A 24,853-nucleotide genomic window follows, 5' to 3' on the forward strand; every position below is an offset into this window, starting at 1 on the left:
ACTTTATGGCAGATTTGCAGTTTTGCAAGAGCTCAGCCTTCAGAAGCTACACCTAGAATTTCTTCTTGTATGAATTGGGGTGACTGAACAAGCTTTCCTGGCTTCCTCTGGAATATTCCTTACCTTTGGGGTTTCTGGACATCAGCTTCAGTCACTGGCTTCAGTGAATTCGGAATGCTGCATTATTACTCTTCAGTCCCTTCTCACAGCTCCTGCATTTCTTCTCACAGCACCTCTTCAGAAAGTGTTGGGGTTGCTGAGGATTTAACTTGGCTGCTGTTTCTCCACCTATCCTTTACTGACTGGCATGAATTCCTGAAATCACCTAGGACAGCCTCAGCAAGAAGGATGCTGGTCTGCAGATGCTGTGGAAGGGAACTGGATAGGGTCACAGTAAAGGTCACATTTGTGGGTTGTGTTTGGTTTTTTTTTTTTTTAAACTTGCCAGCAGTTTAGGGGCTTTCTGCTCTCAGACAGATTCAAGAGACAAATAGGAGTATTTAAACTGGGACTTTGACACACTTACATTGAGCTAGGCTTAAATGAAGGATGAGAGAGCCAAGGATGAAGACTTCAGTGACCAGCTATAAGTGAAGATCCACTAGTGTAAAAGGGAAAGGTAGCTTATCTGCATTCATCTTCCTTTCCATGGGTTTCTGCATGTAATTCTACTCACCTGGCCAGCTACAGGACAAAATTGTATTTCTGTAAGCCAGACTTTTTCCTGTGGAACAGGGCAGAAGTAAATAGACTCTGTATACTGATTGGTAGTGAACCAGAAAACTTTTCATCATATCTAAAATCAATATGTGTACTCTCTTGAAACAAAGTCTGTAGTCTGGAGACCTGTACAAAACCCTCTTTTTGCTCTGGCTAAGTTTGTCCTGCTTGTTTACCAGGTATGTACCAATGGGAAAAAAGGCTCAGCTCTGAGTTGATTTTGAATTTTCAACAGCACAAACAGAGAAATCTGTTCTATGTCATCCATATTAGGCACTGAATTCATATGTCTGCAGTAACTGCCAAAAGAGTTCTCACCCGAGCTTTGTTGTGATTCTGATGTTCAGTAAATGTCAGTGAAATCAGATAACTGCCCCTTCCCTAAATAATGTCTGTCCTCTCCCTCTGTCCAGGGGATGAACATATTGCCAGAGTTTTAAATAGAATGAGAGATGGGGAGTGATGAAACGGCTACATGTATTTCAAATTCTTCTTATAAGACTGCTTGTCATTAGCACAGATTATTTTTGTTTGTTGCATATGCACACTTTCTAAATACAATTCCCAGTATGCTGTTGCCCCTTTCTCAAAAACCACCAGGAACTCAAGCCCACAGCTATAGCAAAAGAAAATTTTCAGCTGTTTAGAACGCAAAATAAATCATATTGTGGGAACACAGCCAGTCTGAGACTTATAGCAAATGAAAAGAAGGACAAAACAAATAACTTTGTTTGGATCAGTGACACCTGTTTGTAGGTAGACTCAGTGTAACTGTATGTGTGCAGATATGCACACAGATGATGCTAGTATTTATAGAAGGGTGCGCAATACATTGGGAAGCATATTTTAAAAGACCAGACTTTAAAACCTCTGAAGATGCTTTTAGGAATTTTCTAGATGCTTGGATAGGCAGCTGAATCTCTGGTCCACAAGGGCAAGATGGAGATCTGAAAAAAATCTGTTTGTGTTTTTAATTTTCTTCTGCAATATCTCTTGCTCTTGGCATCAAAAGAAAACTTAATAACCCAAGAGAACAAAAGTGAGTCTGAGTTCAAAGGAAAGGTTTGGTTCAGTTTGTGGACATCCAAACTGGCATTCTCTCCCTGCAGGTGGTAAATGCAACTGGTGCCTCTCATGACTTTTTCCATAACACCAGCACAAAGGTTTTAACACCAGGTCCACAAAGAATGATGGCAGTTGATATTCCACTCTCATCTGAATTAATGAGATACCATTACTGACCTTCCTTTCTTTTTAGCATGGTTAAAAACTTTACCTGTTAGTAAAATAATTTTTTTAGTGTAATTTCAAAGATTTATTCTAGAAGAAAGCAAACAGTAACACAGGGCTTGATCCTCTATAAGAAACTGAAATGAATGAGTGGACTAAAGAAGGGTGAAGAACTGAATTCTGCCTGTGCAGTGTTCCTGTGAACATCCAGACACACAGTACTATTTCCACTGTACTTGCATCCATTTACTATTCAGTACCATGACATGTTTTCATACAGATGCTGTATCTGAGTTCACCTCCCCTTTTCTTCCCCCAAAGACCTTCTGCAAAGCTGTTAAGCAATGAAGAGTCCTTTTTCTTCCGGAGTGCTCTCTTCCACCAACATTTGCTGCTTCCACACAGTGAGAAATACACTTTCCTCCCAGCTTGCACAATTTAAGTCTTATCACGTAGGTAAAGGCAGTCTACTGACAGTCAAAACAGACATGTCTTACTTTGCATTTTTTATGATACCAGTACCTGTGAACAGATTTCTTCACAGATTTTCAGATTTAATTACTACTGACTTAGTTTAGTTTAAATTATAAAGTTGTAGAAAACGAGAAGAGGGCAACTGAATGTGAACATGAAAGAAGAGAGTTTTTTTGCCAGCCTTTCACCAGTTCTCCCTTAGTAGGGCAATGTTTAGAATAGGATTTTCAAGGAAGACCAGTGACGCCAGAGCCCTAGGTCAGCCAGTTTGGGTAAACCCGCAGAACCTGGGGGGAGCACTGGAGCTGACTGCAGGGGCTCTGGAAGCAGAATTAGCACAGCTCCATCAGTGCACTGCTGCCTTCACCTAAAAACCCAGCTGGGGAATGGGTTCATAGCCTCGGGGCCAGCGCTGGGCTGACTCAGCCACCCCGCTTTCCCAGCCCAGCTGAGTGCCTGCTCCACACTCTCCTGAGTGTGCAGGTTAATGCACAGCCTGGCACTGCTTGGTGGATTTTATTTTTTTGCTGTACCATGAGTCTGCGGAGCTTCAGTGCTACGTAGGATTTAACACATACAGCAAGGCGCTAGAACAAAGGGCCATGCCCAGAAAAGTAATGAACACATGCTGTCATAACATGACAGTTAAAGTAACCTCCCTACCCCTATGGAACCTTCTGTTTCTTCAGCCTCCTCAGCACATATGCTTTACCAGCTCAAACTCACTCCTGCACTGATAAATACGTATCATCAACTACCCTTTGCTACTTTATGCTAACAGAGTCTATATGCCTGCTGGAAAACATAATGCCATTTCGTTTGGTTTAATAAGTTTAAAGAGGGTTTACTCAGCTGTGAGCAATACCGTGGATTGTTGCACAGTGTATTTTACCATCTGACTGCAGACAGCAAACTAGTACACAAAAGGAAAAAAAGAGGAATTACACTTCTGAAATTTATTTTCAAATATTTGCTCTGGGACAAATGTCTTCCAACAGTTCAAGAAGCACTGAATAAAGAAGCAGCTGTAAGGTAGAAGATGACAGAGGGATCAAGATAGATTTTTTCCCACAGAGGACAGTTTGTAGTTGTCTTACAATTGCCATATCATCCATGGAGCAAACCAAACCCATGGAGAAGATGCATCCCAAGGCTGAAGACCTAGAAGTCTAGGGGCTTGATGGCAGAAATTACAGCCAAAACTCAGGACTCTGTCAAGGCATCGGTTCTTTAATTTTGAGGAAAATAAAAATACTTACCTGTAACAGGTGTTCAAGAAGAATGAGGTGACATTTGTTAAACAAAGCACTTATTCTAAAAGTATTTCAGTGTTACTGATTACAAAGAGACTCAGACCAGAATTCAGAATGAGAAACAATACCAGTGCACACTAATATATGATTTATATAAGTTGCTCTCAGACTGGATGTGTTTCTATTTGGTAGAAATGAAAACAATATTTACATCTGTGCTTTTCATAGGAAAAAAAGAGTTCAAAACCTAAACCCATCCTACCATCCAGCCTTTGTAGTGATTTTGGTGATAAATCCTTCTAAAATACTGGCACCCAAGAAAAATCTTCAGCCCTCTTCCACCACTGTCAAGTTTAAATGACTTAGTTGTTTTGCATATTAATTGATAAAATACAGCAATACTAACTTTTCGGTAATGCCGTTTTCAAGAAAAGTTGTTTTTTTTTTTTTTTCTTTTTTTTTTTCCTGAATCAGTTCAGTTACACTTTTAAGCAGGAACAAAAGAGTGTAATTCACAGCTCCTTTTTTGTTCCCTCATGTCAAAATGCTATCTTACAAGTAGAAACTGATTCTTTAGAGTGCACTTGTGGAAAAAAAACCAAAACCAAAACCAAAAAAACCCCCACGAACCTGACCATTTGAATAGAATGAAAGAATTGCTAGAGCCTTGCTCCAGATGAACCTTTCGAGCTGCACCAGCAATTCTGTGCCAATACAAAGCAAGTTTGCCATATGCGTGATGCATGCTACTTTGTTGAAGTACTAAACTTAAATATCCCAGCAATCACATGATATTCTCACTGAAGTTTGAGAAGAATGCAGTCGTGTCAAATGAGAATGCAACCCTAAGGCCCTTTGTGGCTCCAGTTTCAGTTCTAATTTCAGCTTTATCCTGAAGTCTTTATTCAGATACACACACGCAAAAAAATGAACCAAACTGCAAGTGTATATTCTTCCCATTTGCCCTTTTCATGTGCAAGGATTTCAGACAGACTTTGAATAAACATTGCAAAGGTCTCAGTCTAACAGTCTTAAAATGTGCATCTGTGCCCCTGGAAGGAATTTAGAGTAAGGATCTCAGGTCCATCACACTCCAGGCAGAGAGACCTACACACTCCTGCAGATAACAGATCACCACGGCCAGCTGCAGCTTGTAATCATGTGCAACTGTCAGCTCACAGCAAACACAAGGCATCAGGAGTTCACTGAAACTGAAAGACAAAACAACTCAAATTACTTTTTTATTTGCTCCAGCTTCATGCAGTCTGTAAGCCTGGCCAGTTAAGGCACAATAACTTGTTATCTGTGAGAGAATATATTTCTGCCAGAAGCTCCAAGACATTGGGAGGGCTGATCTCTGACCTGCAGGAGGTGTATTTCTACTTTTAAAAGGCTTGACATTTATCTGGATCGGTTGTCTCCAATAAACCTGGCGTTTACTCCCCTCATACTTGCTGTTTTAACTATTGCAATGATAACTAGAAATTCATGGCACCCCAATAAAACTCATGTTAAAAGGACATGAAGTTTGTATGAGCAGCCCTCAGAATAGTACTGTTATGCTTCAAGACAACTGTCAGATTATTATTTTTAAATAACAAGCAGAAGAGACAATCTCTTCCAATCCTTGGAAACCAAACTGTTTTTTTGCTGAGACTTAAAAAAACATTAGCCTGAGCCAGACACTGAGCATGAGAAACCTGAATGTGGATGATTTGCATCAGGCATTGCTGTTGCAGCCCCAGCACAGGCTCCTAGAAAGAGGATTGTCAGATACGTTTCAGTACAGGCAGACTTACTTACAGTATAATTGCACTGCAGGCAACACAAATAATAGTGAATAAGGCTTGCTGGGTGTTTGGACAGAAATAGTGTGATGTGTTACGGGTAGTGTTTTTTGTTGTTGTTTGTTGTTGTGGTTTTTTTAGTGGGTGGTGTTATACTGAGTATATATTCTTAATGGCTTCAGACCTCAAAACCCAGAGTTCCCACTTATCCCATGGCTGAAATGATCCTGCCCCAAAGATGAAGACAAATATGCACAGAGTAATCACTACCAGCGTTTTCACAAATACCTGTGTAAGGAGCAGCTGTCACCACTCTGTTTGCAGTTTCTACATACCACATGGCAAGTGCACCATCTAGTCACAGCATTGCTTGCTGCTACAGCCACAACCCGCTAAAGCACTTTGCAAACATTCAGGCACATGCTGTCAGTGTTAAAAGTGCTCCTTTATATCTAGACACAGTTTGGAGATTTGAGGGCAGCAGGAGACAGATATTATACACAATGACTTAAATTCACTGGAGCTATATGTCAAATGTGGTTGTGCATGAGAAACGTGAATATTAGTTGGGCAGAGCTTTGTGGACTGCCTTAGCTGGAACTTTTTCAATGGAAACTCACTCATTTGCAAACTCAGCGCTGCCCAGAAGAGACAGAACATATGTAAGTGTTTATTATGTGAATCCGTCTGAAGACCTATTTAGGCTGATCATTTAATGCTCCAAAATTTGTACCACAGGCTTTAATAACATTTTGTCTCCTCTACATAAAGTTCTTCCAAAGACTGAAGGGAAAAGTGAACAGCAAGGAATCCTCTTAAGCTACAATCGTTTTTCTGAAAGAAATACATCATGGTCCTACTCAAAAAAACAACACTATTTTTGCCTAGCTGTAGGCATCTCAGGCTTCAGAAAGCCCACCAATACCCAAGCATATAGTTTGTCTTGCCTCAATAAACATGAGCTACCATCTATCCCATTTTAACCTCTCCACTTCCTACCTATGTTTCATTTGTGAGTTGAGCTGTAGACGCTCATCCATAACAGGATGGTCAATCCCCTCATTATCTTGTAGTGGTCACACATACCCTACTGCCTGTAAGCAATTGGGTAAGAGTATCACAAATCTAACCAGCACATCCCAGGAGGAGCAAAAGAAAAGAAAAAAAAATAAATTCGCTGCTTCTTCTAGCTATGCCACCTACTTTGATTTCCTCCCCTGCCTCGAGCTAGTTGTGCCTGCTAGACTGACAAGGCCTTTGAAGTTCATTGTTTCCAGGTTAACTGGGTGGCCTTCATTCCCCTTCTGTCTTGAGGCTCTGTGGAGACCATCCCACCATACTGTTTTACTTCACATCCTCAAAGCAAATGCTTGGACTCACCATTCCATTGTCCCTTTAAACTAGGCTATTTCTCCCTCTTCTTGTCCTTTTTTGTGTGCCTCCGCAAAGCAGGACACATGAAGCCCTTTCCTGAAGTTATTACTGGCTTATGACTGTGTTGATTTGGGCATGATCTTTATTCTTAAGTGCTCTACCACCACTTTGTTTGTTTGCTTTTATTCATGCTTAATATACATTGGCATGTAGTTAGTTTCAAAGACAGATTACTTTGACACACTGATAGGTACAGTGTAAAACAAACCCCTTTACTCCAGATGTCATATACCTGCAAATGGTATCAAAGGACATGATGACCCTGGATCTCCCTAGTTAGGAACTGGAGGAAGCTGCTGGAAAGCCATTAGTATGTCACACTTAATTTTGTAACTCAGCTAACAGAGCTAAGCATCTCTAACCTTTCTTGTTGGTTTCTCTGGAGAGGGCTTGAGACTTGTGAATTGTTCACATCCTTTTTCACCGATAAGTACTGGGTTTTTTTGGTGAAGATCATGACCTTAAGGTAGAAGAATGAAAATCTCTGCCAAGATCAATGCAGAATCTGGGTAGTAATGAGCAAAATATCGAAAGGATTGATATTCAAAAGGAAGACAACACCCCTACCTAACGGCGGCAGTCTCATTGGAAGTATTGGACAATTCCAGCTTTTTGGAGGGGAGAACAGGACTGGGCCTGCAGGCAGCTGTGGAGAGCAAACCTGGTAAAGGGGCAGCTTCTCCCTCTTAGCTCCCTCAACTTCACACATGCTCTTACAGAGCACAAACTGAGATCTTCCCTGATGAGCTCATCTGTTAGCAGTATAACAGTCCTGCAGTTGTCTAAAGAAAAACTCCCTCAGCATGGGCTCCACATCAGGCTTGGTCCCTTTATGGCTCTCTCCTACCACTAAGCCCACATGCAATTCCTTATGCTTTCATCTCTGGCTTCCAGGCAATCTTTGTTCTCTCTCAGCAAGGAGCCATCACTAACTCTCAAGCTCAAAACTACAAGGACTGCTCCAACACTCCCTGAAAACAGGCTTCCTCTCATATCTCGCTGCAATCCAGGCTCTCAGCCATCAGATCAATCAGATCTCAATAGTCTTCCAAGCCCCATTATTTAGAAAGAAAACCAGGCACAGGTGAGCGTTGAGATTTAAATCCCTTAAAAGCTTATGTTTGCCCCATGATAAGATGCAGGACTCTTGAAATACTTCCAGTAATTTAAACACAGGAGGGTAGAATGGAATAGCTCCAATGAACTCTACAGTTACTTGGCCTGCCAAAATATTAACCATTCCTTGCTGGAAATGTTGTAGATGCACATCTCCCAGCAAGATGCAAGATGCCTCCCACTGCTCTGGAAAACCAAGTGAAGTTCTGGCCTCGAATTTGATACAAAAAAGATTTTTAAAAATTAGAACATGTGTTTTCCCCCTTCAAATTTGAACACCTTTGAAAGTCAGTGAGACAGAGGCAGGCAAATAAAAATTTCAGCACATGGTTTGGGGAGCATAAGAATGAATATGAGATTACTAACAAAGTTGTTGTGCATGACCTTTTGGGTTGAAAAAAATACACGAGTAAAATATGAGAGGCTAGGAATACACTAGTGTACCAAAAACTTATCAATTACCTGAATTTGTATAAAATATTTTGTTTTTCCTTTCATCGTTCTTCATTTCTTCTTAGTGACTGTTCATTTAAGCTATCTTCATTCATGTACTTCTGTTTCTCAAGTGCACACTGTCTGTGTTGAGTTTGTCAAAACCCAGGTACAAGTTTGAAGAATGCATAAATTTTGCATATCACATGTAGTGAACCAAAATCCAGCATTACTTATGAATATGTAGATGTGCATATGTTCATGTAAGATAGCAGAACATCCAAACTGGGTATTCTTATTGCAGTAACCTTTCCAGAAGTGTCATTAACCCCATGGGTTTCTAGATGTTATGTCTCTACTCTTCAGTTTAATTCCAAAGGAGACCAGTAATTCTGTTGGGGTAACACTACTGGCTTTCTCTACCAACACAGATGTGGTTTTGGTTTTGCTGCAGCTCACCACATCATGAACAGTAGTTACCTGCAGGCAAAGAGACACGAGCAAGTTTCTGTTCTTCCTTTTTGCTCTTTTCCCATAACCAGTCGCTTCAGATGGGTTACAAACTTCCCGATGCAAAATGTAAAGGGGATAGAGTTTGAAGAGATTCAAACATTTCTGTGTACAAATGCTGCCATCAAGTGGACATTCATAGTAGAAGGTTGCAATTAATAGCAAGGCTATCATTTCGAAAGAGGAAAGTGGACGGAAAGAGGGAGAAAAAAATAGTATTTTTGTTCCAAGTTTCATCTGGCAAAACATTATAAAAACAGTTTTGATCTAATAAAAATTCCTAGTTAAGCCTGGATTAGTCCCTCTTCTTTGTATTATACCACCTTCATGTTTTAGCTTCTTTAAAGTTGCTCAAACTTGCCTTTGAGAGACCATAAACATAAGGATGTTGCTCTGTGCCTGCAAAATTTGTCTGGATAGCTAAGGATAAGGACTAGATGTTACATTGTGTTCCCATGAACTCAGACATCTGAAACCCTGATTCAGATATGAGCTTCAGGAAAGGTCCTCCACCTTGAGAATCTATAGGGGAGTGAGACAGAAGAAAAAGTCCTTTTCTGAGCTTTAGAGCTAATGGATAAGATCAATTAATTCAATGGTTTTCTTCAAAGCCAAGAGCAATGGTTCAGTTTGTATCTGAGACTGAAGTACTCTCCTTCATATAAAGTCTTGTTTCCCCTCTTGCAGAGTTTTAAAGAACCATATCCTCACTTCCTTCAGGAAATATAGGAAGAAAGTTCAAAATAATACTTGATGTTAGAAGAGCAAAATCTAACATACAGTGCATTTTCTGGGCCGATCTCATTTAATGGTCACAGAGATGCAGTAAAGTTGGCCCATCTTTATGGGCCTCAAGTGCTGGCTCTAATATGGGCTGAGCAACCACAAAAGTCTTCTCTCAAGACTCTTCTTTCACCTAAGCCAGGCAGAACTGGATATTTTCCTAGGCTGCGTGACATCCAGGAATGCAAGATTTGTCCATGGCTCATTCACAAGAAATGCATAGTAAATGAGATGTGTTTTGGAAAATCAACAGTGCGTGCATAGTACGTGTACAATAATTTAGTGTGCTCTGGATGGATTTGCATGTAGTTCTGCCAGGAAAGCCCTGGATTAAAAAAACCAAAATAAAACAAAAAACAAAACACAAAACAAAACAAAAAAAGGAAAAAAACCAAACAAAACCACCAAACAAACAAACAAACCAAACCAAACCAAACCAAAACAAAAACCAAAACAACAGGAAAAAAACCGCAAACAAAAAAAACAAAAAAAAACAACCAAAAAACCAAACACAAACTAAATAAAGTCCTCTCCCTGTAGCAAATTGTTTTGCCCTTAAGGCTGTGATAGCAAATTAATTTTGCCAATGCACAAGCAAATTTGAGAACTTGGAGAAGGAAGGACATAATTATGAAAAGTATTGAACTCAGGTATTGCAATCTGGACCATTATCTTTCGTGACGGTTTGTATATATTCCTGCTGCCAGGTCCTTAACATTGGTTCATCCTCAAAAGCTGAAGATCTGTTTTAAGAAGGAATATATGTCAGAAATGTCAGGGTTTCTGTCTAATGCTTGTTTTAAACTTCTTGCTTTCAGGACCTATCGCAAGCTATTGATACAAACACTGCAGTTTTCTTAAACTTAAATCTTTCTTATTCTCTCAGTTCTCTGTCACTTATATGGTGATCAGGCTTTGGAGATATTCACTAAAATAACAGCGCAGATATAAGAAATCCCCATACATATGTTTAATTCTTTTCTGGAACAGAGAAGTTAAAGACAGCTATTGTTTATTCCAGCCTTTCAGGTTTAAGATAAGATCTTTTCCCTTTGGAGAGTATAGCAGGACAATAGCAGCCTCCTAAGCTTCTTCTCGGACACCACCAATGATAGGAAGGATGCTGGAAGCTGAAATCTGTGTTTTTTTCCATGCTGACCTAGTGACCTTCTCTTCAAAGACACTCACTTGTCTACATATGAAAAAATACACCATGATGGAGGAGCCGCCAACTAGGTCACCATGGCCAAAAATCATGTGACAGTTTATGAATATAATTATCTGGATTTAATATTTTAAACACAAGCTTTGTTACTCAAAGTCTTGCTCTGGCCTGATACAGAGCAAGCTGTAAGAGCTGACGGAGCCTCAGCTCAAAGGAAGAGGGAAGGCGAACAGTCAAGTCTGGAATTTAATCTCTGATTCCTAGTGGGTAGCTACTGTTGCAACTGTTTTTGAATCAAAGCTGTATGGTTTGAGTTACGCCATGGAGTTATTCAGTTTTTCTGATTATCTCCAAATTGATCCTAACATACTTTTAATCACAGAATAGGTCACATTAAAATGCACAATATTGAATTACAGGTTTAAAATATATATTTTTTTAAAGAAATGTGTATGCACTTGTGGCTCATGTTTCATGGCTTCAAATTCAACACTGCTTACCTGGTTTTACATTCATCTGGATTCCTAAGTTAGTGAACTTCACTAAGGCTGGTTGAAAAGTTGCTGGGTTTTATGAATATTTGTCTTTGTAACAAGAATTTTGAGAAGGACCATCTGCTTGCTTTAAAATTTTCATCCTGTTACCTAGTCAACACTTTCTACAGTAGAATTTCAACATCATTTTTCCTGTTAGCTCAACCTTTGTACTTCATTGTAATGCTATGATATGTGTGAATATTATCAGTAATACAGAAAACTTGCTATATACTTGTGGCAATGTCAACAGAAAAAATCTTAGGGTAATGAGCTGTATGTGCCTTAAGATTTTTTTTTTTTTTGGTCAATTTGAGCAGCTGTTAATGGATGTGGGAACAGCATAATCATCAGACAGCTTAGAAGACACTGCTAAAAATCCCTATCTTAGGTGTCTGGGGAAGTAAATTGTTACTTAACAGTAGCTAAAGTCACCTTTAAGCACTGCATTTTGAAAGAGACCAACTAGACACAAGCTGCCCTGTAAGGAAGAGAAGCTGGGAGACCCAGAAGGGTCATGCCACAGAGTGGGACATGCCCTCGCCAGCAGCACAGGCTCACAGAGTCTGAACACATCGCCAGAGCTGGTGCTGGCAATAGGGTCCATCAACAGTTCCAGACATAGCAAGTGATGAACAAGGTCCAGGGTCCACCCATGGGCTCCTGTCAGCAGCAAAAGGAGACAGGGCTGGAGCACAGGTCCAAAGGTCCCATCCAGCAGATGGCCTGCCCACAATACAGGTCTGAGGTGGAGACCAGCACTCCTACAGCACAGCTCAGATCAGGACCAAAAGCCCTGTGGGCAGAGAGTGGGTGAGGGCCCCAGGGACTTTAAGTGCCCTCAGACCCCTAACAATTTTGTGGGTTTCCTGAGTCTTTGCCTGTTTGCCAGTGCTGCTTCTGATTCTTGAAAAATCTTGTCCTCTCCTTGAAATATGACAGAGAAAAAGCAGAAATGAAGAGTGTAAGGCAACTGTCCTCTTACAGGTGACACACATTATCTTTTTATTTCTCCCTGTGACACAGGCATGAAGGATACTTTTTTTGGCAGAGTTCCTTTAGGAATACTTACGGAAAAGTCTGAATCATCAGATCCTTTACTTCTCTGCCAGGTCTCTTTACAGAAAGTATGACCAAAGACATTGAACACCTTTTTAACGTTTTGATATGTAACAAGAACAATTTATGATGTGAATGTGCTCCTGTTGATTGCAATCTTTAAAGTCCTTAAAACCGATAGAATAAGAATTAGGCAGGGACACTTGTTGTGGACTTCATTGTAACATAACATTTACAAATGAATAAATAAACCAGTATAGCCCTTAATTGCTGTTTATTTAAAAAAAAAAAAGTGCATTACTGAGTAATTTACAGCTACCGTATTTGCCAAATAAACTATGCACAGGACAAGAAAGCTGCAATACAGTTCCAGTAGTAAATTACCTTTTATTTTAAAAAAAATAGCTGCCTTGAAAAGAAATCAAATTAACATTCCCCACTCTTTGATGCCTTTTTTTTAAAAAAAAACCCCAACTTTTATTTTGGACAATGAAAAAATCCTTAACAATACAGATACATTACATTTCTTCATTATCACTCAGCGCAAGCTACAGCAAATGTACCCACAAATATTGAGGCCAATCACAGGCAATATGTTCAATCTATTGATATTTTGCATATTGCTAAGGAAAGTTACAAGTTGCTGCTCAGCTTTCAAGGGCCTAGATGGCAGTGTAGTTCTTAGTGTAATTTGTCAATTTGATCTTCTCTGGGAAGATAATATTAATTGAAAGGTTTTCTCCATTGTTAGATTTCAGAAAAAAGTTCTTTTTCTTGCGTAGGAGATGACTGTATTTGGCATTAGCAAGCCACATTTCACATTTTGAAAAAAACACTATCCCAGTTGTACCCAAGACAACAAGACACGTAAGCAAGCCCAGTACAACAAAACATATCACCTGGCTTCTACTGAGCAAGGGATCTGTGTTTTGGATTGTTTCTTTCATTGTTATTTTCAGGATTTCTTGTTCATGATGCACTGATCTGTGAAGAGCTTTTGGGGATGGCTTGTAATTCTGCATATGCATATTCACTCCAGCAAGGCTTGTGTTTTGGCTGGGATGTTTACAGGTTGCACCAACAAATTGTGGTTTGCAGATGCATTCGAATCCTCCCTGGGGATGTTCACTACATGTCCCTCCATTCTCACATGGGTCACTTGCACAGAATATGACACGGCTGCTGCAGAGCTTTCCTGTATAGCCATGGGGACAAAAACAGTTGAAACCTACACCAATATCTGTACATGTTCCTCCATTTTCACATGGGCTGGATTCACAGTCATCTCTCTCTATTTCACAGAAGTTACCAGCAAAACCAGAAGGGCACAGACAGGAAGCATGTGGTGCAAAACCATTGTCATCAATGCATGTTCCTCCATTCTGGCAGGGAGAGCTAGAATAAATAACAAAGAAACTATTAGGAAAGATTTCATATAATAAAAGGAGGTAGTTTTCCTTCAAAGAGCCAATTCAAAATGCAAATCCACTAAGTCAATGAAGTCGAATCAAGAATGAGCTTATTCAACAGCTTTGTCAATACAGATTACAGTATCTTCTGCCGATCCTTTGGGCAAGATTAATACACCAGTATTAAAATTCAAACCAAAAAGCCGTGAAGGGATTTTAAATTATTTCAAACATTTATTCAAATTAATCTTCCCAGTGCTTTCATATGCTTATAAGTATTTAGCTGAGCAACTATTCAGACAAAACTGAACAAAGACACTAGCAGCATGGCTTTCTTTTCCACCGGATTATTCATAAAATAATCTATGTATTGTATTAGCAAAGAAAAACACTCTGCCATAGAAGCTAGATGCTCCTGATCGTATTCATTCTGCTTCTCCAGTGCTCCATGGCATACAAAAAATTTAAAGGCAAACAGATGCTTTCCTGCAAACTACTGTTCAGCCAAAAATTTTGATAAATATAATGATAATAAAAAGTATAAATGGGATAGTGTGAGCCTTGGCAAATACTGTAATGGGTTGACAGGAGCATAGGAAACCAAGTATTTCTGCAAACCCTTTGAGAACTGACTAATTAATAGCCTGGTACTATGTTTTAAGTGATGTAAATTCACTGAGATACCTTTTTTCACCTTTTCAATGTATCTGTGCCTTACTAAATACAATGCCAGAAGATGGGGCCACCCACAGACAGAAAGGCACAAATGTGTCAATTCAGTGGAGCTAGGAAAAGTGGACTCGATCTTTCAACTGGCCGTGTTGCCAGAAAAGGGGCCATGGGTCACAGGTTTACAAATCTCAAAACCCACTTTCATGGCAGTTTGTCATATATGAACAAAGCTTTTAAAACTTACCTTCTATTAATAAAAGTGAACAACACTTGGCAAAGCTTGTAAGTCTCTCTGACTCCCACTGCTCTGGGAGCAGCTATGATGGAGCCTACCCCAAGCACTCTGGCTTTACTGGGGACTGAAACACTTGGTGGCCACCCATCAGCAGAGCCTGAATATTGTGTTAGAGGAATCATCTGCCTGTTTTTTTGCTGTTTCCACATAAACTGCTCTGTCCTCTTGTATTGTCCTTCGTTGTAGATGTTGGCTAAAAAAGAGGCTACTGAAAGAACAAATTGGAAGTTTGGAAGTAGTATCAGGAAAAGAAAAGGTGTGGTTGTCCCCAGACTTTGACGTAGTAGTTGTTCGTGACAACCTGAGGTGATCATGCAAACAAGGAATTTTGAAACAATCACTAGCCACTGTGTCTGCTTTAAGTGAAATACAGAGGCTGTAGTTGTACAGACCTTGAGTAAATGAGTGGATATGGCCTTCTTGGAGAGTCTAGCACCCTCAGCTTTACAGGTCCCATGGAAAATCTGACAAGCTGTTTTGGATACAGCAATGTGTAGAAGTTTGAACCCTCATGGTTGGGTTGAAGTACAGCACTTTCTAGGTAAGCAGGAAGAAATTCCTGGAGAATGTAAGTGTGAAATTTTCTCTGAAGCTTTCAGAAGTGTAAACAATTTAAATAAAAAACAGCTAAGGGGAAGTATCACAGAATCACAGAATGGTTGGGGTTGGAAGGGACCTCTGATGATCATCTAGTCCAACACACCTGCTAAAGCAGATTCACTTAGAGGAATTTCAAAAATTTATTCTTTATTTATTACTGAGTTGTATTTGCCTAATTTAAATATGTTTAAATAAATAAGGTATTTATATCAGTCTGCTTGAATGGATTCAGTTTCTTTGCATTCTTGGCATTTAACACGTGTGCAGGAAGGTGTGGTACATGAAGAGCTAGCTGTGGAAGCACGGATGTACCACTTCTTTGCTTTCTAAATACTCTGTTTTCATTTTAGAAAGTACCACTCAATACTCTGTTTCAGAGCAAAACTTCAAAACATCACACAGATGTCACTAATGCAGATGTAACTGCCTGATTTTGTAAACAGGCTAGAACAATCACTTTGACTTGTGAATCGTCTTGGTTCCATCTGTGGACATTAACTAAGGAGCCAGCGGCAATTCTTAATAATCTCAACATTGTTAACGTTACCACTGAGCTAGAAAGGAACTGAGAGGAAGTGAGACGTGAATGAGATGACATCATATGATGAAGTCTCTTTCCAGGATGTGAGGTGCACTCTCTGGTGGACTGTGAAGTGTTAGCAGATATGGAGTGGCTGTCCTTTTGAACTGAAAGCAGATTTGCAGAACCTGCTACTCATTTTCCTGAAAAAGGCACAGCTTCCTAGAGAAAAGGAATTGCTGTTTCAGGAATGTTGTTTCATTATGGAAAATTGTTCATGAGATGTTCCCACCTTCAACCATCTTCCTGGCCCTTGACTAGACTCCCTCCAGTAAGTCCATGTCTTTTTTGTACTGGGAAGTCCAGAACTGGACCCAGCACTCCAGATGTGTCTTACCAGGACTGAGCAGAGGGGAAGGATCATCTCCCTCAGCCTGCTGTCAGTGCTGTTCCTGACGTCATACCTTCTCAGAGAATGGAGAGCAATGTCCTCCCACACTCTGTTCTGGTGGAAGTGAGATTATCTCCTTCGGTAAACTATGCACATACTATTATATGTCAGTTAAGAAAATGACAGGCTGGTGGACTAGATGCTTTTGTGCATCTTGTGCCTTGGCTACTGTTCTTATTACTATATATGGTTCGTATATACAATTACCTCTCTCTACAGGTAAGAACAGGGGCCAGGAAGTTTTTCAAGTTTGTTTACAAAAATCATAGGAAGGCATAAATTAACCACAACAAAATGTGCAAATTGTCACTTTTAGTACTCAAATTATGCACACAAATTCATGCTTATAATCTGTAAATCTTTACAATATGAACAGATCAGATTTGTAAAGTGTGATAAAAATGTCAGCAACTAGCAGAAGCATTATATATTTTAGCACAGAGATATGTCCACTTAGCAAAAAATTTTGAACAATAGTCAGTAGGAGTGTGTTTTTGAATTCATGTCAGAAATCAATATTTACCCATTAATAATGCAGGGTCCTTTTTTGAGATGGCAATTTTTTCCTGTAAATCCCTGGGCACACAGACAAATATATCCTCCATCACCAGTCTCTATGCACGTTGAATTATTGGCACAGGGTTTTGCAGAACAGGGGTGAATATCTGTTTTTTTTTTTTAAAAAAAAAAAAAAGAAATTAAAAAAACCTGGGCTCAATTAATCTAATGAGAAAGAGTCAGTAATAGTATATAATACTTCAAATAAATTATAGCTTTAATGGTCCTTCATCCTGCATTTTATAAATTCTGATTTATTCCTCCCTCTGTTAAAATGGCGTTCAGATTTTTCAACTATTGCAAGTAGTTTCAACTTGTTTCTGTCTTCCTAGCTCCCACTTGCAAATAGATTTGAATTGTTCCAGTCTTTAAATAAGTAATATTATGAATAAATTTTTAGTTGAGGAGAAAGGACTATGTCTAGTCATCCTTGCACAACCTTGGCTTCTCCATGAGCAGAGTTATGATAAAGCAGTAAGGAACAGGGAATTCTCCCTACTCTGTGCCAGAGAGCCTGTCATTACATGCTTGTGAACAAATAATTTCATAATAACAGCAAGTTACAAAAATCTCTTAAAATTTCGTCTTTTGGCTGGGCTGCATCCAACCCTTACACAACTGTGCCAGAAGAGAGAGCTGTATGACATCTGGACCCAAAGTCACACATCTCGTTTTCTTTACAATTTCCAGCTGAGCCATTTCCCACTCAAAGTATTACTGAATTTTTAAAATAACTAAAAATAAACAAACAAACAAGTGCGTATTTTAGCCAACTAATGGAGCAGCTGCACAGAAGTGTTGACTGCAAGTTATCTGGTGCCTTGCACATGCATGTGCACACTTTCTAAGAAGATGGAAAGGGATTTAAGGGCATTTATATTTTACTTCCCACAACATAACATGAAAAGTTAGATGGTATCATGAGGTACTGCAAGATTTTAACCACAGTAAAACATTTCAAAAACCTTAACTTTCAAATACAATCTTCCCTGGATAAGAGGCTCTATTTTCTAATGTATTAGCCTGTTCTCATTGCAAGACAACCACTTTGCATGCACTTTGAGTGTAAACTCCGCTTTTCACAAGGACCAAAATAACCTTGAATGCTTTTTGGAGCAGTGTTGTTTGCCACCCATTTTCATAGGCTTTAAAGGCAGCTACTAAAGTATGAACTCCTGAGCAAGGAAACTCTCTGAAATAGATATATGGATAAGTGTATATATATATATATATATATATATATGTATATACACAAACATATGCACATATGCTACTGTCAGTAATTTATGTCAGGGATTTAATTTTAAAGCAAAACTTAAAAGCTTATTGGAATGTGTCATTTTAAAGCATAAATACATAAGTAGCCCCAAATAGCCCATTTTAAATTTTTTCTCCAGTTGATCTCTAAAATGTCCAACAACCATTTTACTTGCTTCAAGTGATAACTGAGTCTAAGATGAGAATTCAAAAAAAGGAAGGTACATTGACACATATTATGAATGACCACAATAAATTACCAATACATGAATTAATATTTGCATAAAACTAAGTTGCCATGCTGCAGTACGTGAAACAACCGCTGAGTATTTCTGTGAGGAAGGCATGCTCAGTAGTAATTTATGTCACAGCAGAATTTCTAGACCCTGCCTCACGCATGTCCAGCATGGGCATTAGGGGCTTCCCCCATACCCTGATGACAGCTTCCCAACATGTGCCTTGGCAAAGCAGTCGAGTGACAGGTACACTACAGTGGCTTAAGCTCAACCTATAATCTGCATGCCTATAAATTACTGGGAAGGTCATACTTGACCCGAACTGAGGACCAGACTGCCCATAGTAAAAACAACAGCTACACATTCAGATGCATTAGCAAATCACTTGATGATCTAAAACTATTCCAGAAAGAAACTTCCATGATCCAAGCCAAGAAGACTATCTTTCCTAGAAAACAGAAAAAGAGGTATCACCACCAGTCCAAATCATCCTTTTTTCCTCTCACATCTAGCAAGTAAATAAGCTACCGAGACTATATCTATATTTTACAAATATTTCAGGTGTTTACAGTAGTGGACAAATGAACTTCAGACCCTCCCACAGTTTTCCATGCTCGATTTTACCATCCTTGTGCATTGGCATTTGATAACATTAAAATAGTGGCTATGCCAGAAATGTCCTAGCAAATATTACACTTTCTATAGCAGCAAAAAGGAAGAATTTCAAGAGAACGCCAAAACCATGGTACTCATGACCATCCATCAATCTCCACAGAAACAACAATGTAGCTTTCTTACATGCTTTATCTTATCTGAAGGTAAAAATTGTCTCCACTAGCTAAAAAATAGCACTGTGTCATATGCATGTGAAAAATAAAACAACTGTGACCTGCTCTCATCAGACACAAACATTTTGTATTAGAAGAGAGAGAAGGAGTCTGGTACTTTATGGTAAGAAATTGGTGTGTTTGTATTTCCACATTTGAAAGACCGTTATGTATAAATGACAGTGATCCCCAAAAGTGCAGGAGTCTTCAAAACTTTTCATTTTTCCTAATTTAATCAAGTTTTATTTAGTGGTACTTGTTAGTAAGCTATAGCAGTCTGTATTGACTTTATACAACCAGGGCAGAGACACCAACTTTTTAGCTAAGGATAATGAGATTGGTGGCTGAGCAATTAACCCATTTGAGGTTTCGGCGCTTTATTGACTCAGGATAATAATCTTCAGCAACCTTCCAGTAGCAAGAAAAGGAGGATCCTTCTTCTGATCCTTTGTGGCAAAACAATGCATTTAGTGTAGGTAAATCCACTAAGATGAAAGACTTTCAACATAACATGTTCCTGCAGATGAAAATATGGTTATTTCTTTTTGGCTGAATATTCTTGGCAGCTCTTCATGGGGATTTAGAGTCAAACTGGCAAAGAAGACTCTGAGATGATTTTAAGTGTTGAGAGAAATAATAGTATCTGAACTTAGGCAAGGGATACCTTTTTAATTATAGAATTATCTTAATGAATTTACGTTAAAATGATATTTTTCCATAAAGATACGTATACAATTTCCAAAGCATCGTTTTGCATCCTAAGTAGCAATTGCAAGATGGAAACATTGCAAGGCTCAGAATTGTAAAGATATATTAGTATTTAGAAATTCAGCTAGGCTTTTAAAAGTATGCCCACCTTGAAAAATTCAGAGGAATCTTTGGATGTGAAGACGGTATCTTTAAAAATCTGGTCCTTTGGAGTAATTGACAAGAAATAGAACTGAGCCTCCTAAGGTCACATTGGGGCGTTGCTCTGTCTAGTTTTAGAAAACTATGACTGTAGATGACAGACAACAAAGGGACCCATTCCGCCTCAATAATTGTAATTAGAATCTAGGTGGCTGTCTCAGGTACAAGCACATCTGTGAGAGGTGCCCAGAACGACATCTCTGAGAGCTTCTAATCACATCTGCACAATTGCTACCACAGTTCCTGCAAACATACCAGGACGAGCTTTAAATTAAGAAGTCTGTCTATGCTTACGTGTGCAGCTGATGAGTATGAGCTGAAAAACCTGATGAGAAGCTAAATGAGCACCTGAGTACCTTGCGCCAAACTCGATGTCACTGAAGGATGTTAACTACCTGAGTCTTTTAGTCATCTTGAAAATTTTGTCCAGTTCAAACTGTGTCATCATTAATCACTGTTTTGGGTATTCATTGGCAGAACATAGCCATGCTCTATAAATTATGAACTGTGTAACAACAACAGCCTGGAAGACATGAAAAGAGAATGAAGCCCCGGACACCTGTCCTCTTCCAGCTGTAGCTACGTGTGCTGAACACACACATGTTCCTGGATGATCATGCAGTTTCGGTGCCTCCAGATCTCTTTGGCTGAACATTTGCCTGTGTCAGCCAAAATAAACCAGCTCAGCAAAGGCCAGTTCTTCAGCTTGTTTATGCTAAGCTGGCTCATTCTGACTGGCAAGGGAGGAAAGAGTGCACACAGGAGCTGTGCTTACCCCTCAGACCTGAGAGGGAAGTGGCAGTCTGTCCAGGCAGACCTTTTTCTCAGTCACACTAATGCTCCTCCACTGAATCGGTGCTGGGTTAATTAGAGAAAGAAATAAGCACAATGCTTTCCTTTTAAAAAAATATTAAGAAAGTAGCATATACATATATATATATAATGTGCTAGGTAAATATTTCAAATTTTATATATACAAGACAATCGGTATTTTTATAGAAAGGGCTTATATGAGAACAAGAGAGCAGTTACTTGTTGGCATTGTCCATGATAATTGGTGTTCAAAATAGAACGCTGAATTTACGCTTTGCTCACACGTATGCCCAGTTACAAAAGACACTGTATGCTTTGGCCTAAATTACCATAAAAGTTCCAGGCTTACACGCTGCTGCCCAGAATCCCTTTATTGTCTGGCACTAGCATTCAATCTTTTAAAATTAGTTATCCAGAAGGACTTTTGCATGTTTCCAGCACCAGATGGGGCTGTTTCATCTCACTTGCCCAAGGACAGGAAAGGATGTGCAAACCTATGTCACAGAGGCTGCCAACCCAGCCCTCCTCACAGATGCACTGCCAGGGCTTGGCGCAGCTGCCGTGCAAACACCCAGGGAAAGGAACACATTGATTACAAAGGGCACCCTGCCAACCAGGCTGACACCTGAAAGAGATAAAAGACAAGACAGAAGCATAGTTTATTTTTAATAAACATAATTACAAGGATGTTCCCCTTTTTCAGACACAATAACTAAACTTTGGATACAAAACTGGACTGCAGCACATTTGAACAAAAAGATACCATCAATGCTTCTGGGATATTAGAAGCAGTTTATGTGTAGAAAACCATTTCGTTCTGTGAGAAAAAAGGAAATAAAAGCTAATTGATGCAAAGTCTTTTCTTACTGGGAGAAGTAGACTAAAAAGGCACCTAGATGTCTATGCTCTTTGATTGCTCTTATTGTATTCCTAATAGAGTGCTGTTTCATTACAGTTCCATATTTTCAGAGGGCAAATCATTTTAGCTTTTGCCTATTTTACAAGGACTTATTGAAGCTGTCTGTTCCTGTGTTAATAGCGCTGTCTGACATCTTTTTACCTGCATTCACTGGGAAATTCACAAAATCCATTCTCTGGGTGGCAGCCAGTTTTACAGTTTATGCCTGGAAGAAGAGATTTATAAAATCAAGCCAGAAAAATCATCACTCAGAAAAAAATCCTATCGTGTCCTACACATGACTGATGTTTTAAAATAACCCAGACTGCATTATGTTCTGATTTTTTTTTCAAATATATGTTTTTGCAACATCAAATTTTAAATTAACTTCATGTGGAGCATGTAAACAGAGTGTTACTATAGAGTAAGTGAAATGACATAAAGAATTAACTATGAAAGAGTACAAGCTAAGCTTTAGCATATGCAACGTGTATGTAACATCACTATACATTACTTTTAAAGGGAAATTTTGGAAGAGATCCATGTATGTCATTTCACAACATACCACTCCAACTGCATTGTTTTAGAACTACTTGAAACACAAAAGTACCTTTAGTCAGAAAAAAAAAAAATGTCCGTTTAAAACAACTTGCAGTATAAGTGTTGAATTCATTTCAATCCTAGGTCGGATGAAATAATAATAATTTAAAAATCACCATTTTCATTAAATCATGCATGAATAACATGAGTTAAGGACAGGAGCTCTCAGATACTGTTTTGTTTCTTTGTTTAAGTGTTTGCATCAAGCGCACTACGCAATGCTCCCCTGAAATGGCACCACAAGCTACTGACACCCCACGCAAATGGCACAAGAGATGCTCTCAGTCGGGTGCAACGGAAAAGCTCCCTCAAGACCACCAGCACCTTGGCCGGAGCCAGGGCGGCTCTGCCCCCGGGGGGCTGCAGGGCTCCCGCCGCCGCTCTCCTCCCGGCCCCGCCGAACTCCCCAAACTTTCCCAACTCTCCTCCCCTCTCTGCGCCGCTCCCCGCGGCGAACGCCGAGTGTCCGCTGCTCGCCCCTCTCCCGCCGCCCCCCTCCAGGGCTTCCCGCCGTCCGCCTTACCTGGGGCTGCGGGGAGGACGAGGGGCAGCAGGCAGCAGCAGCCGATGAGCCCGGCGGCGCGCAGCCCCATGGCCGGGACCGCTCCGCGCTGCTCCGCGCCACCCCGCGGGGAGTTCGGCGGAGGGAAGGCGGCACCCCCCGCCCGCAGCGCCTCCGGGCTCCGGAGCGAAGGGGAGGGAGGAAGGAGGGACGGGAGGGAAGGGAGGGCTGCCCGCCTCCTCCCGGCCCCGGGCCCTCCACCTGCGGGGAGGGGATCTGCCCAGGGGGCGAGGCAGCCCCTGCCTGTCTCTGCCGCCCTGTGCCCGCTCCCCTGCGCGGGGCGGAGGGAGGAGCCGGGCACCTTGCGCACCGCAGAGTGTGCGGGCAAGGAGAGGAAATCTGGAAAGGCGCGGGAGAAGGGACGTCTGGTGGGGGGAGTGTTAAGCACTTATCTCGTTAAAACTTATTCTGTCCATGAAGATCCAATCTGAGATTTGTCTTCAGAAATCTGAAGACTTCTCTCCTTAGTCATTCATTTTTCAGCAAAGACCCCAGCAAAAGGAAGGTAAAACATTTTATGTTTCTGAGGCTAAAGAGTTAAATAACCAAACACCCCAAACACTACTTTTAGTAGTCTTTCATACACTGAACAAATCAAGAAGAAACCTTACTTCCACCACAAGGCCATTTATATGCTGTGTTTATTCTGTGACTGCTCTTTCCTATTTTCTATCTTTTTATTCTTCCTTTGAGCTGTCCCTTGTGGAAATAGACTGGCTATTTCTTATTCTTTGTATTCCTTCTTGTTCATTGTTTTGTTCTTTTAAGGAAATTATGTCTGAGTTTTAGGATTCCTGAGGGACCTGTTTTCTTCTGCTTGCTGATGTAGTGCTTGCTTCCACCAGACCTCATTTACCAATTTGCATTTATGTGAAGCAACTAGAGATCCCTGTAATATGGTAACAAAACTACAACCATCTGCTTTTTCCCTATAATTACAATGGGCTAATTCAAGATTACCTACTTGAAAATTGACACACTGTAAAGCACACATTACCTTCAGATAGCACATTTACTTGTACTTGAAGACAATGATGACATGTGGGCTGAAAAAACTTGCATCTCTTAATGGTGACTTTTAGTTCTAACCAAAACTGGGGAAAGTGAAGTACAGAGAAAAGAAGAGTAGAGGGGTGTTTTAAAAGACAAAATTTAGGAATAAGGTGCAGGAGGCAGACACTGCTTCCTCAAAGCTCTCCAAAAGTTCTGGTAGCTGAAATAAGCTGTGCCTATCTGACTCTATGGACATAGATTGTGCCTCCATGCCTTTCCTGCTTGTCTTGCTTTCCTTTTCTTACTGAAATATTATTTACGGCTTTGAAAAGGTTACTTTGCTGCCACATCTTTCGCTATAGCTCACCAGACCAAACCTTGCTGGGGCATCATGAATGACACTCTGGAGAAGTGAAAATGTGGAGTGGTGATGATGACTGCTTAATCCTTTACTCTGCTCTTCTGTGAACCTGTGCTTTTCTAGGATAAATATCAACAGCTCTTTTTCAGTCTATTCACTTTGCTTTTATTCTGACTTTCCTAGTTATTTGTTTACACTAAGGTTGTCATAAGTCCAGGGTTGTTTATTCCTCCTTTAGTTCATAAGTTTTCTGCTTGATGATGTAGAAGCCTTTTTATGTTAGACCTTTGGTTTGTTGGTTGGTTGGTTTTTTGGACCACGAGACAACCCAGGTAGTTAAAAAGCCTACAAATGTAATATGATTTCAGATATTCCTATACTAGCTTGACCAACTGG

General features: G+C 40.0%; 1 protein-coding gene across 1 annotated transcript; it reads right to left on the bottom strand.

Moving 5' to 3' along the window:
• Positions 1–13,120: 13,120 nt before the first annotated feature.
• On the bottom strand, positions 13,121–23,174 carry DLK1 (delta like non-canonical Notch ligand 1). The gene is made up of 5 exons (XM_065636604.1): positions 23,065–23,174; positions 22,104–22,167; positions 21,538–21,668; positions 16,967–17,108; positions 13,121–13,891 (listed from the first exon to the last, which is right to left on the bottom strand). Exons 1-5 carry the CDS (start codon positions 23,132–23,134, stop codon positions 13,159–13,161), a joined length of 1,140 nt encoding a protein of 379 aa, XP_065492676.1. The 5' UTR covers positions 23,135–23,174; the 3' UTR covers positions 13,121–13,158.
• Positions 23,175–24,853: the final 1,679 nt, after the last annotated feature.

This window comes from Caloenas nicobarica, chromosome 5 (genome assembly GCF_036013445.1).
Source record: "Caloenas nicobarica isolate bCalNic1 chromosome 5, bCalNic1.hap1, whole genome shotgun sequence".
In the NCBI taxonomy this organism is placed as follows: domain Eukaryota; kingdom Metazoa; phylum Chordata; class Aves; order Columbiformes; family Columbidae; genus Caloenas; species Caloenas nicobarica.